The sequence below is a fragment of the Pelecanus crispus genome, chromosome W, assembly GCF_030463565.1.
Source record: "Pelecanus crispus isolate bPelCri1 chromosome W, bPelCri1.pri, whole genome shotgun sequence".
Lineage (NCBI taxonomy): Eukaryota > Metazoa > Chordata > Aves > Pelecaniformes > Pelecanidae > Pelecanus > Pelecanus crispus.
Window position 1 is genome coordinate 13,591,584 of NC_134675.1, and position 12,220 is coordinate 13,603,803.

At 44.6% G+C, this 12,220-nt stretch overlaps 1 protein-coding gene across 1 annotated transcript in view; it reads right to left on the reverse strand.

Moving 5' to 3' along the window:
* The window catches only part of LOC142596499 (E3 ubiquitin-protein ligase RNF38-like), a 248,589-nt gene that overhangs the window by 155,798 nt on the left and 80,571 nt on the right, over positions 1–12,220 (reverse strand). The window contains exon 2 of the mRNA XM_075725625.1: positions 6,639–6,709. Coding sequence (XP_075581740.1) covers positions 6,639–6,709 — 71 coding nt within the window. The remainder of the gene's footprint in view (positions 1–6,638; positions 6,710–12,220) is intronic.

Below are 12,220 nucleotides of genomic sequence, written 5' to 3' on the forward strand. Positions count from 1 at the left end.
TGGAAATTGGCTTATTGCACACTGGGCAACGAATCTGCTTTTTAGACAATAGCAGAAAGGGAGGAATGTTAAAAAAGAAGGAAGTTCCAATATGGAAGTTGGTATATTAGTGTAGCTCTGAAAGGAATTTACCACTGCTTGCTCCTCTCCCCCAAGAAACCACTTGGAATATAGCTCACAAGGAACAAAAGAAATTTATGAATATGCAACATGTAAAAGGATCTAAAGAATCTTCATTTTGCTGCTTTCTACAAACATTACTACCAACAGATGTATTGGCAATGTGGCAAAACCTGTGGAATTTAAACTTACACTACTGTCGTGGTTGAACCCTAGCCAGCAACTAAGCACCACACAGCCGCTTGCTCACTCCCCACCCCAGTGGGATGGAGGAGAGAATTGGAAGTGTAAAAGTGAGAAAACTCATGGGTTGAGATAAGAACAGTTTAAAAACTGAAATAAAATAAAGTAAAATAGTAGTAGTAGTAGTAAAAATAATAATAAGAATACACAAAGCAAGTGATGCACCCCCCACAGACCCATGCCCAGCCAGTCCCCGAGCAGCAGTCACTCCCCTCCGGCCAACTACCCCCAGTTTCTATACTGAGCATGACGTCATATGGTATGGAATAGCCCTTTGGTCAGTTTGGATCAACTATTCTGGCTGTGCCCCCTCCCAGTTTCTTGTGCACCTGGCAGAGCATGGGAAGCTGAAAAGTCCTTGACTAGCATAAGCACTACCTAGCAACAGCTAAAACATCAGTGTGTTATCAACATTCTTCTCATCCTAAATCCAAAACACAGCACTATGCCACTACCAGGAAGAAAATTAACTCTATCCCAGCCGAAACCAGGACAACTACAATTATAATTAATGCAGCTGGGTATAAAGCCTGTGCCTATGTACATACTCAGCCCGCTTAGTCATTGATAGAGCACTTCCAGGAACCCCCCAGATAGTTTCTGCCTAGATGAGATAATTGACCAATTGGTAAAGGACCCCCGCTTCCTAGGCAGTCCTGGCTTCATGTTGATAAGATAATCAATACATTGACAGGAACTCCAGAGGCAATTCCTGCTTTGCACAGATAAAGTAACTGACCAATTGATAGATGCTATTTGTATGTTTAGATATGTTTATTCCTGGATAGGACTGTCGTGGTTTAGCCCCAGCCAGCAACTAAGAACCACGCAGCCGCTCGCTCACTCCCCCTACCCCGATGGGATGGGGGACAGAATCGGAGGAGTAAGAGTGAGAAACACTCCTGGGTTGAGATAAGAACAGTTTAATAATTGAAATAAAGTAAAATAGTAATGCTAATAGTAACAGTATAATAATAATAATAATAATAATAATAATAATAATAATAATAATGATATACAAAACAAGTGATGCACAATGCAATTGCTCACTACCCGCTGACCGATACCCAGACAGTTCCCGAACAGCGATCGCTGCTCCCTGGCCAACCCCCCACAGTTTCTATACTGAGCATGACGTCACATGGTATGGAATAGCCCTTTGGTCAGTTTGGATCAACTATTCTGGCTGTGCCCCCTCCCAGTTTCTTGTGCACCTGGCAGAGCATGGGAAGCTGAAAAGTCCTTGACTAGCATAAGCAGTACTCAGCAACAACTAAAAACATCAGCGTGTTATCAACATTCTTCTCCTACTAAATCCAAAACACAGCACTATGCCTGCTGCTAGGAAGAAAATTAACTCTATCCCAGCCGAAACCAGGACAAGGACAATAGTTAAAATGTACATAGTAAAGATAGTTTCACTACTCAATAGAAAATGATCATGCATATGCTAGAGTGGTATTGTAAGACCAGGAGACAGCTAGATTATGAGAACTTACAGAACAACAGTTTAGGGAGTCTCATCTGATCCAGCTGAAGATGCCATTATAAGGACCCTTGCAATACCCAATTGCAATATGAGAGTACTCTTCGCTGGGTAAAAAACTGGCTGGATGGCCAGGCCCAAAGAGTTGTGCTGAATGGAGTTAAATCCAGTTGGCAGCCAATCACAAGTGGTGTTCCCCAGGGCTCAGTATTGGGGCCGGTTGTGTTTAATATCTTTATCAATGATCGAGGAAAAAGGGACCGAGTGCACCCTCAGTAAGTTTACAGATGACACCAAATTGGGTGGGAGTGTTGGTCTGCTTAAGGGTAGAAAGGCTCTACAGAGGGATCTGGCCAAGGCCAACTGTATGAGGTTCAAAAAGGCCAAGTGTCAGGTCCTGCACTTGGGTCACAAAAACCCCATGCAATGCTACAGGCTTGGGGAAGAGTGGCTGGAAAGCTGCCTGGCGGAAAAGGACCTGGGGGTGGTGGTCAACAGCCAGCTGAACAGGAGCCAGCAGTGTGCCCAGGTGGCCAAGGCGGCCAACAGCATCCTGGCTTGTATCAGGAATAGTGTGGCCAGCAGGACTAGGGAAGCAATTGTCCCCCTGTACTCGTCACTGGTGAGGCCGCACCTGGAATATTGTGTCCAGTTTTGGGCCCCTCACTGCAAGAAAGACATTGAGGTGCTGGAGCACATCCAAAGAAGGGTAACGAAGCTGGTGAAGGGTCTAGAGCACAAGTCTTATGAGGAGTGGCTGAGGGAACTGGGGTTGTTTAGTCTGGAGAAAAGGAGGCTCAGGGGAGACCTTATTGCTCTCTACAACTACCTGAAATGAGGATGTGGCGAGGTGGGTGTCGGTCTCTTTGTTGTCCAAAACTGATGCTGCTATAGATGTCCATTGTAAGGCCCTACCCTAACTATGCTTTTGTTTAGTGAACAGATTGCGAGCAGAAGTCTAGGTAACCCTAAGTTATACGTTATTCTTTTGTTTAGTGAACAAATTGTCCACGAGCAGAAGTCTAGGTGATGTATTACTGACTTGATCAGTAAACCATGAGAAGTTGCTTAAGATCTGCCAAGAAGGAAATTAGGAGAAAGGTAATTCCAGCAGGGGGAGATCACGACCACCAAGTCATGAGCCCCCTACCACAATTACACCCCAGACTCAAATTGAAGGACAACTGAGCATGCCCACTAATTTAAATACTAGACAAAGAGATTTTAACCAATCATAGAACTGCATATGTATTAGGGAATTGAATATGGTAATGAATGTGTATAAATAGATGCTGACTTGATGATTCGGTGTGCTAGCTTTGTGGAATTACCACCTAGCACCCATCTCTGCCCAGAAATGAAATAAAACAATATCTCGTCCCAGTGTGTGAAGATTGGCTTATTGCACACCAGGTAAATGAGCCCTATTTGGGACAACATCTTCTCCCATGTAGCAAGTGATAGGATGAGAGGAAATGGGCTCAAGTTGCACCAGGGGAGGTTTAGATTGGATATTAGGAAAAATATCTTCACTGAAAGGGTTGTCAAGCATTGGAACAGGCTGCCCAGGGAAATGGTTGAGTCACCATCCCTCAAGGTATTTAAAAGATGTGTAGATGTGGCGCTTAGGGACATGGTTTAGTGGTGGACTTGGCAGTGCTAGGTTAACGGTTGTACTTGATGTTCCTGGAGGATTCGCAGTTCTGCCTTCTGATGGCCAAAGGTCATGCGGAGTTCATTTGAGGAAGGGGCTCATGACCACCCGAAAGACCCCGCGCAACCACCACCCCCCCACACAGTGGTGCCTATGCAGAAGATGAAGAACATTCTGGAACAAGCCTCAAGGGGGGTGAGACTAGAGGCGGGGACTAGCCTATAAAAGACACAACTTTGAGAAGTCACAGTCGTGCCCCCACCACCGGAGGACTCCACACTGCTGCTGCTCCGGACCTGCCTTCCCCCACCTGGTGCTGGCGCTGCTGGAGTCCCTGTGCTCCAAGAGCAGCGCGCTCACCACCAGAGGACTGCCACGTTTACCATCGACATCGCAGGATCCAAGGGTGGTGATATCTTTCTCTCTCTCTCCTCTTTCTTCCTTTTCCTTTCCTCTTATAAGTATTTGAATTGGAACCCACATTGCCTATCGGTGCGCTTTCCTGGTTTGGGTTGCCCACCGTCATGCTTTCCAAGTTCAGGTTGCTGTTTACCATCAATAAAGTGTTTAATTGATCGTTTGATGTCATTTCACCTTAATTTAGCCCAAGGGAATCACAGAACCTCCACGATCCTCTCTGGACAGCCCAGTTTGGGTCGCGACACTTGGAAACACTATAAGGGAAAGTAACTGTCTTTACCATAGTGTATGACTGCCAGGGCCCAGAGTTTACCAACAGACTCCGCAACTTCTTCTCCCCTCCCCACCAACAGTTTGTCTGCCTGCACTCAAGGCTAGCTCTGACACAGCACAGTTGTGTAACTTGGGATCAGACTGCTGAGAAAGAGCTGGGAAAAGCCTTAGTGCACAGGCTACCCCTTTCACTCAGGATCTTGGTCCTTGCCTTAGCTATGCTGTAGGTATGCTGTGTATGCTTGTACCTGGCCATGTACCTTGTTGATCCTGTCCTTGCCTTGCTGACTTGATCATAGAATCATAGAATCGTCTAGGTTGGAAAAGACCTTTAAGATCATCCAGTCCAACCATTAACCTACACTACCAAGTCCACTCTAAACCAATCAAGGGTAGACTAGACTAAACCATGTCCTGAAGTGCCACATCTAGCCATTTTTTGAACACTTCCAGGGATGGTGACTCCACCACCTCTCTGGGCAGCCTGTTCTAATGCTTGACTACCCTTTCCGTGAAGAAATTTTTCCTAATTTCCAGCCTAAACCTCCCCTGGCGCAGCTTGAGCTCATTTCCTCTCGTCCTATCGCTAACTACATGGGAGAAGAGACCAACCCCCACCTCACTACAACCTCCTTTCAGGTAGTTGTAGAGAGTGATAAGGTCTCCCCTCAGCCTCCTCTTTAAGCTAAACAACCCCAGTTCCCTCAGCCGCTCCTCATAAGGCCTGTGCTCTAGACCCTTCACCAGCCTTGTTGCCCTTCTCTGAACACGCTCCAGCACCTCAATGTCTTTCTTGTATTGAGGGGCCCAAAACTGGACACAGTATTCCAGGTGCGGCTTCACCAGCGCCGAGTATTTCCTGGCTTGTCCTTGGACCTGCCTTATTACTATGGCCTTGCTTATCACTGGATTGTAACTGACCCTGACGCTGTCACCAGACCTGCTCTGCTCTCCTTGTTCAGGTGCTATGAGACTGCACCCCTTGTTGTTGAGGCCATTGCCTCTGTCTGCCTTGCTGTCACTCTCAGCTCCCAGGTCGCCTGTTCTTGTGGAGCAGCCACTCTTGCTGCTCCCTGACAATGACCACCAAATCAACTGGAACGTTTTAATATATTTTTTTTACCAAGTTGTAACTAGCATGTTTGTCCAATATTTAAAAGATAACTAGACTCCAAATATGGACATCCTTCCAAATTATGAAAAAAATGCAGAGTCATTCTGAAAAGAAACTTTGTTTTGGAATGAGCTGTAAATGCTATAAACAAACTGAGTCTTAAGTTGGTTTAATTGGTTTAGTGTGGACTTGGTAGTGTAGGTTAATGGTTGGACTGGATGATCTTAAAGGTCTTTTCCAACCTAAACGATTCTATGATTCTATGAAGTTATTCCACCAATTCAAAACACAAGGATTTGTGCGGTTATCAGAGCACTGACAGGCAGCTAGCATTTCAACTTCCAAGAAAGATTAATTAAATTTGACTAATACATTGCCCTTTCTCAGGCTTATCAAGGCAGCAAGAAAGCTTATTATACAGTGTCAAACTTGAAAATAATGTAACACACTGCATATTGGACTAAGGTTAATCAATTTTTGTTATTAAGGAGAGGAACTGTTAAGGAAAAAACACAAACAAGAACAGAAACATGAAAGCAAGTCTTGACAGTAATTCAACCTGAAAACTTTTCCCTTCTGTATTCCACACATATATTACTGATATATCGTATATTACTGATATATCACGTAGCCCACATATACATTACTACTCATATATCACTGAACACAACAATTCCAATGCACATCTCTACATACTGAAAGCAATCCAGTGTGTGAGCATGATCCTTTGCTAAAAGATTAGGAAAACACTTGGATGGTGCTAGATAGGGTGATATTTTAAAGCTACAGTAATGAATAATAGGTTCCTGTCTGTAAAACCTGGAGTTGCCATCTCCAAATACAGAAAAGAAAGCCATTGCAAAAAAACTCTCAGCATTGTTAACTAGCTCAAACCTCAGAACACACAAGTGATAGGAGTAAGACACGTTACTGTGCCTAACATATTAACAGTGACATTCCCTGCTCATTGCAGGGCGGGGGTTGGACTAGATGACCTTTAAAGGTCCCTTTCAACCCAAACTATTCTATGATTCTATGACATTACCACTCTTTATTACCTGTGAGGGTCAGTATGGTAAACCACAAATATTTAGAATAGCAAGGGAATGAAAGCAAGAAGAAAAATATGCTACAAGACAAATATCTCTTTAATCAACTAAAAAGATTGTCTTGAGTGAAGTACATATACTTAAAAAGCCAGAGAGATTTCAAAGTGTAACACTGAAAGTTAGCTACTGGGCCTGGAAAACAAAACTATTAGTACAGTAAAATCAATGTGATACATAAAAAAATGCACCTTGTAAATGGAACATTTATGCAAACCTCACCTTGTCACTTTCATTGCTGCAAATGTGATCTTGATGGATTGACTGGCATTGAAACGAAGTGCCAATGCTACCTACAAGAGAAGCGGGGCAGGGGAAGGAAAAAAATTCATTAAAATGAAAACCCGATTCCTATGAACACTAAAAATAGACAACTGTACCAGCCAGAAACTATTTTTACATGGCAGAGAGATTTACTTGCCAAACATCTGTATCACACAGCTCTTATATTCAAGACAATATGCAGCAGAGAGACATTTTTCAGTGTGCCAGCAATAACTTCACCCAGATTATTTTTTTTTGGCTAACGTGCAAATGAATACATGTACAGAGCCTGTATGCTGTGGGAAAAAAGTCTCCCTCTTCCCATTGAGCAAAGACACTTTTAAAAAAAAAGTAGAAAAAACAGTCTCATTTATAAAGCTGCATTATTACATGGTTTCCTTGTGAAAGATGTACCTAAAGCTTTTCCCTAATAATTTCTCACTGGTTTTGAAGTTTTGAAATGTGGATAGTTTTATTTTGTAATTTCACATACAACATTTTTATATATCTTTGTGGTGCACATTGCTTTGGACCATAAGAGGACTGATCTAAGATCTTTTAAGAATGCTTGACAAAATACAGACCAGGCACAGGCAGAAGTCATTGCCAGTGCAAGGTCTCCTTCCCCCCACCCCCCTTCTTCCCACACTCAACTTCACTCCTGACTCTTCTACCTCCTCCCCCCACCGTGAGCAGTGCAGAGGGACAGGGAATGGGGGTTGCGAGCAGTTCATAACAATTCATCTCTGCCACTCCTTCCTCCTCACACATTCCGTGCTCCACTGTGGGGTCCCTCACACAGGAGACAGTTCTTCACAACCTTCTCCCATGTTGGTCCTTCCCACAGGCTGCAGTTCTTCAAGAACTGCTCCAGTGCGTGTCCCCCGCAGGGTCACAGGTCCTGCCAGAAAACCTGCTCTGGCGTGAGCTCTCCATGGGCTGCAGCTTCCTCCAGGACATACCCACCTGCTGCGGCATGGGGTCCTCCACGGGCTGCAGGTGGATATCTGCTGCACCGTGGACCTCCATGGGCTGCAGGGGGACAATCTGCTTCACCATGGTCTTCACCATGGGCTGCAGGGGAATCTCTGCTCCGGTGCCTGGAGCACCTCCTCCCCCTCCTTCTTCACTGACCTTGGTGTCTGCAGGGTTGTTTCTCTCACATATTCTCGCTCCTCTCTCCCAGCTGTTGCTGCACAACATTTTTTACCCTTTCTTAAATATGTTTTCACAGAGGCACCACCAGCGTCATTCATTGGTTCAACTTTGGCCAGCAGTGGGTCCATCTTGGAGCTGGCTGTAACTGGCTCTGTCCAACATGGGGGCAGCTCCTGATCTCCTCTCACAGAAGCCCCCCCTGCAGCCCTCCACCTTCCGCTATCAAAACCTTGCCACATAAACCCAATACAATTTCACAGGGGTTTTTATTGCTATTATTTTGGTCTATGGGGTAAGGATGAAATAAGAATAGTTTTATTTAGGACAACACATTTTTTCATGTAAATGTGGTTTTAATCTTGAAAGCTTCACTGTTAATTCAAACATCAGTCATTATTTAGCTTCATATTCTTTTTGGTATTATTTACATGGGAGCATGTGCTCGGGGTACTAGAAATGGCAGAACGGTTTTTCACCTTTGGGTACAGTAATTTCTGTCAAGACTAGGTTGACAGACACCCAAATAATTATGTCATGTGTGGCCAGTAGAAAATGAAAGCGGTAGCTTCCATTTAATTCTTAGAGGAGATGCATGCTCATTGCAAAATCCACTAAAACAACCCACTGCCACCTATGGTAAATTCTATGGAATTTAATTTATAATTGTTATATAAGGGGGAATTATAGTTATTATTGTGGTGTAGCTGGGTATCAGGGCTGTGCTTGTGTGTATACCCAGTGGGCCTAGCCATCAGTTCCCTGGGTAGTCCAGGAGCTCCCCAGCTAGTCTCTGCTACATGAGACAATGGACTGACTTGAGACAAGGTGATTGACAACTCCTGACCCCTTCACAGCAAAGCATTTGACTAATTGTTACAGGACCTCTCCCAGCGGGAAGTTCAGGCAGTCCAAGAGATTCCCACAGGCAGCCCCTGCTGTGCATAGGCCAATTGATAGGCACTACTTATATGCTTCAATATGTTGATTAAGATCCTCGGTGGAGAATCTGGCAGTCCAAGTGACTCCCCTAAGCAGTTCCTGCTGTAGAATTGACCTAACTGTACATAGATAAAATACTTGTAAATAGTCAGTAGAAACTGTTCCTGCAGATGCAGAAATGGTCATGTAGGACAGTCTTTTGTACATAGTTAAGAGGAGATAATCAATAGCAACAGCTCATGCATGCATTGGAGTGGTCACGTAGGAGGAGCCATCTGGGTTATAAAAATTCACTAGAAAAATAGTTCAGGGAGTCTCAACTGATCCAACTGAAGACATCTTTACAAGGAGCCTTACAATGGAGGATCTTGTTGCCATCCAGACAGCAACCGATCAACCTGTTAGAGAGATTTGATTTATGTGGTGGGTTAACCTTGGCCAGCAGCCAGGTGCCCACCCAGCCACTCTCTCACTCCTCCTCCACAACAAGACAGGGGATGAGAAACCTCATGGGTCGAGGTAAAGACAAGGAGATTGCTTACCAATTACTGTCATAATGTCAAAATTAAAATAACACCTCACCCCCCTCTTTTCCCAAGCTCAACTTCATTCCTTCATTCCAGGCTCTTCTACCCACCCACCCCCACCCCGCCCCAGCAGCACTGGGGGATGGGGGGGTTACAGTCAGTACATAACAGTTCGTCTCTGCTGCTCCTTCCTCCTCGCACTTTTCCCCTGTTCCAGCGTGGGTCCTCTCTATGGGCTGCAGTCCTTCAGGAAAAAAATTGCTCCAGCATGGGTTCTCCACAGGCCACAATTCCTATCAGGAGAATCTGTTCCAGTGTGGGCTTTTCTACAGGCTGCAGTTCCTTCAGGAAATATCCAGCTGCTCTGGTGCAGGGTACTCCATGGGCTGCAGTGAATATCTGCTCCAGCATGGTCTCTTCCACGGCCTGCAGGGGAATATCTGCTCTAGTGCCTGGAATGCTTCCTCCCCCTCCTTCTTCTCTGACCTTGGTGTTCCCTCTGCTGTTTCTCACTCTTTTTTCTCTCCTCCTCTGCCTGTCTGGTGTTTTTGCCCTTTCTTAAATATGTTTTCACAGAAATGTCACCAACTTTGCTGATTCTCTCAGCTTTGTCCTGCAGTGGGTCCATTGTGCAGCTGGCTGGAACTGGCTGTGTCTGGCACAAGGCAGCCTTTGACCTGTTCTCACAGAGGCCACCCCTGCAGCCCCGCCCCGGCCAAAAACCTTGCCACATACACCCAATACAATTCGCCACGTGAACATTTTCCTATGCAAAATATCACAATAAATTAGCTGTTTTTTTTAAACAAACACTCTGTCCATAAGTGTTTGTGCAACACATCTTTATTGTCAAAAATTATTAGCGTGAATCACAGCAGAAAGAGGCAGCCAACAGATGCAGCAGTTTGTGCAGCAGTTTCTGGGCTCTGCTTCTCTGAGGTCTTCTTGAGATCTTGAATTTCTGGGCACTTTGTCTGGGATCTGGAAACTCCTGGAAACCCTCAGAGAAATTTGAGGATGCCTGCTGCTGTCCATTCAGGTTAAGGATAAGGTAAGGACAGCTCTAGCAGCCTCGAACAGTCAGCTGTCCTCATCAAAGGATGCCTACAGCCTTTGTTCTAGCTGACCCTTGATTACAGAAGGTCAAGACCCCTTTTAGCTGGTGCTAAGGAGAGGACTATATAAAAGCCAAATCACAGTTCCCAGACTGTAGTGAAGAAAGACAGCAACCAAGTGTGGTAGTTTGCATAGCAGGACACCTAAAAGCACACAACTAGTTGAGAAAAAGTAAAAAGCATATCTTATTAGGAGACACCAATTCTTAGAAGAGGAGAAAACAATAAATAACTAAGAAATTGAGAAATATCAGATGTAATGTAGCTTAAAACAGTAGTTCTCCTTATACCAGTGAGAATATAATATTGCCATCTAAAAAAACCCTTACGACCAGTAGAAAAATCACTCTGCAAGTTGCTTTCTATTATTTATTTGAAAATCATAAATATTTATTCATTTTACCATGTGTGCTGGTTTTGGCAGGAATAGACTTAATTTTCTTCATAGTAGCTAGTATGGGGCTATGTTTTGGATTTTTGCTGAAAACAGTGTTGATAATACAAGGATCTTTTAGTTATTGCTGAGCAGTGCTTACACAGAGTCAAGGCCTTTTCTGCTTCTCACACTGCCCCGCCAGCAAGTAGGCTGGGGGTGCACAAGAAGTTGAGAGGGGACACAGCTGGGACAGCTGACCCCAACTGACCAAAGGGATATTCCATACCATATGACATTGTGCTCAGCAATATAAAGTTGGGGGAAGACAGAGGAAGGAGTGATGGTGTTTGTCTTCCTAAGTAACTGTTACATGTGATGGAGCCCTGATTTCCTGGAGATGGCTGAACACCTGTCTGCCGATAGGAAGTAGTGAATGAGTTCCTTGTTTTGCTTTGCTTGTGTGCGCAGCTTTTGCTTTACCTATTAAACTGTCTTTATCTCAACCCATGAGTTTTCTCACTTTTACCCTTCCAGTTGTCTCCCCTATCCCACTGCGTTGGAGGACTGAGCAAGCGACTGTGTGGTGCTTAGTTGCTGGCTGGGGTTAAACCACGACACCATGAATATATAATCTCACTTGAGCAGAGGTCTTCAAAATCTACCTTCCAAGGCAACTAACTCATGAAAGGCTAAACTTTTCTGCAGCTTCAAAAAACTGTCATAAATAGTAACATATAAATATAAATTTGCCAGAGGTGTCCTGTTTCAAACCCCACACTGTGTCAATTCCATTCCTTATGACCATTTAAATATAAGCAAAAAACATGGTGTCCCAGAGCAGATAACAGGTCTATGCTCAATTTTTTGGGGGACCTATCTGCAATAGAAATGGGTGCCATAAACCACCAGAAATCTCCATCTTCCCTTTAATATGAATGTACTTGTAGCTCTGTGACATTTTGAGTCACCTAATGATCGGGAACCTTTGAATAAGCAGCAACAAAGACGCAAGGGTTGCTGATGTGTCAGAAACCACGGAAGCGCCTGACAACAGTCACATAGGAATTAGGGCTTATCCCCCAAAAAAGGTGGCGGGATCAATAGCCCAACTGAAGCACATCTACACCAATGCACACAGCATGGGCAACAAACAAGAGGAGTTGGAAGCCATTGTGCAGCTGGAAAACTATGATTTAGTTGCAGTCACGGAAACATGGTGGGATGACTCACACAACTGGAGTGCTGCAATGGATGGCTATAAAGACTTCAGAAGGGATAGGCAAGGAAGGAGAGGCGGTGGGGTAGCCCTGTATGTTAGGGAGTGTTTTGACCATCTAGGGCTTAATGATGGTGACGACAGGGTTGAGAGTTTATGGGCAAGAGTCAGGGGGAAGGCCAACAAGGCCGATATCATGGTGGGAGTCT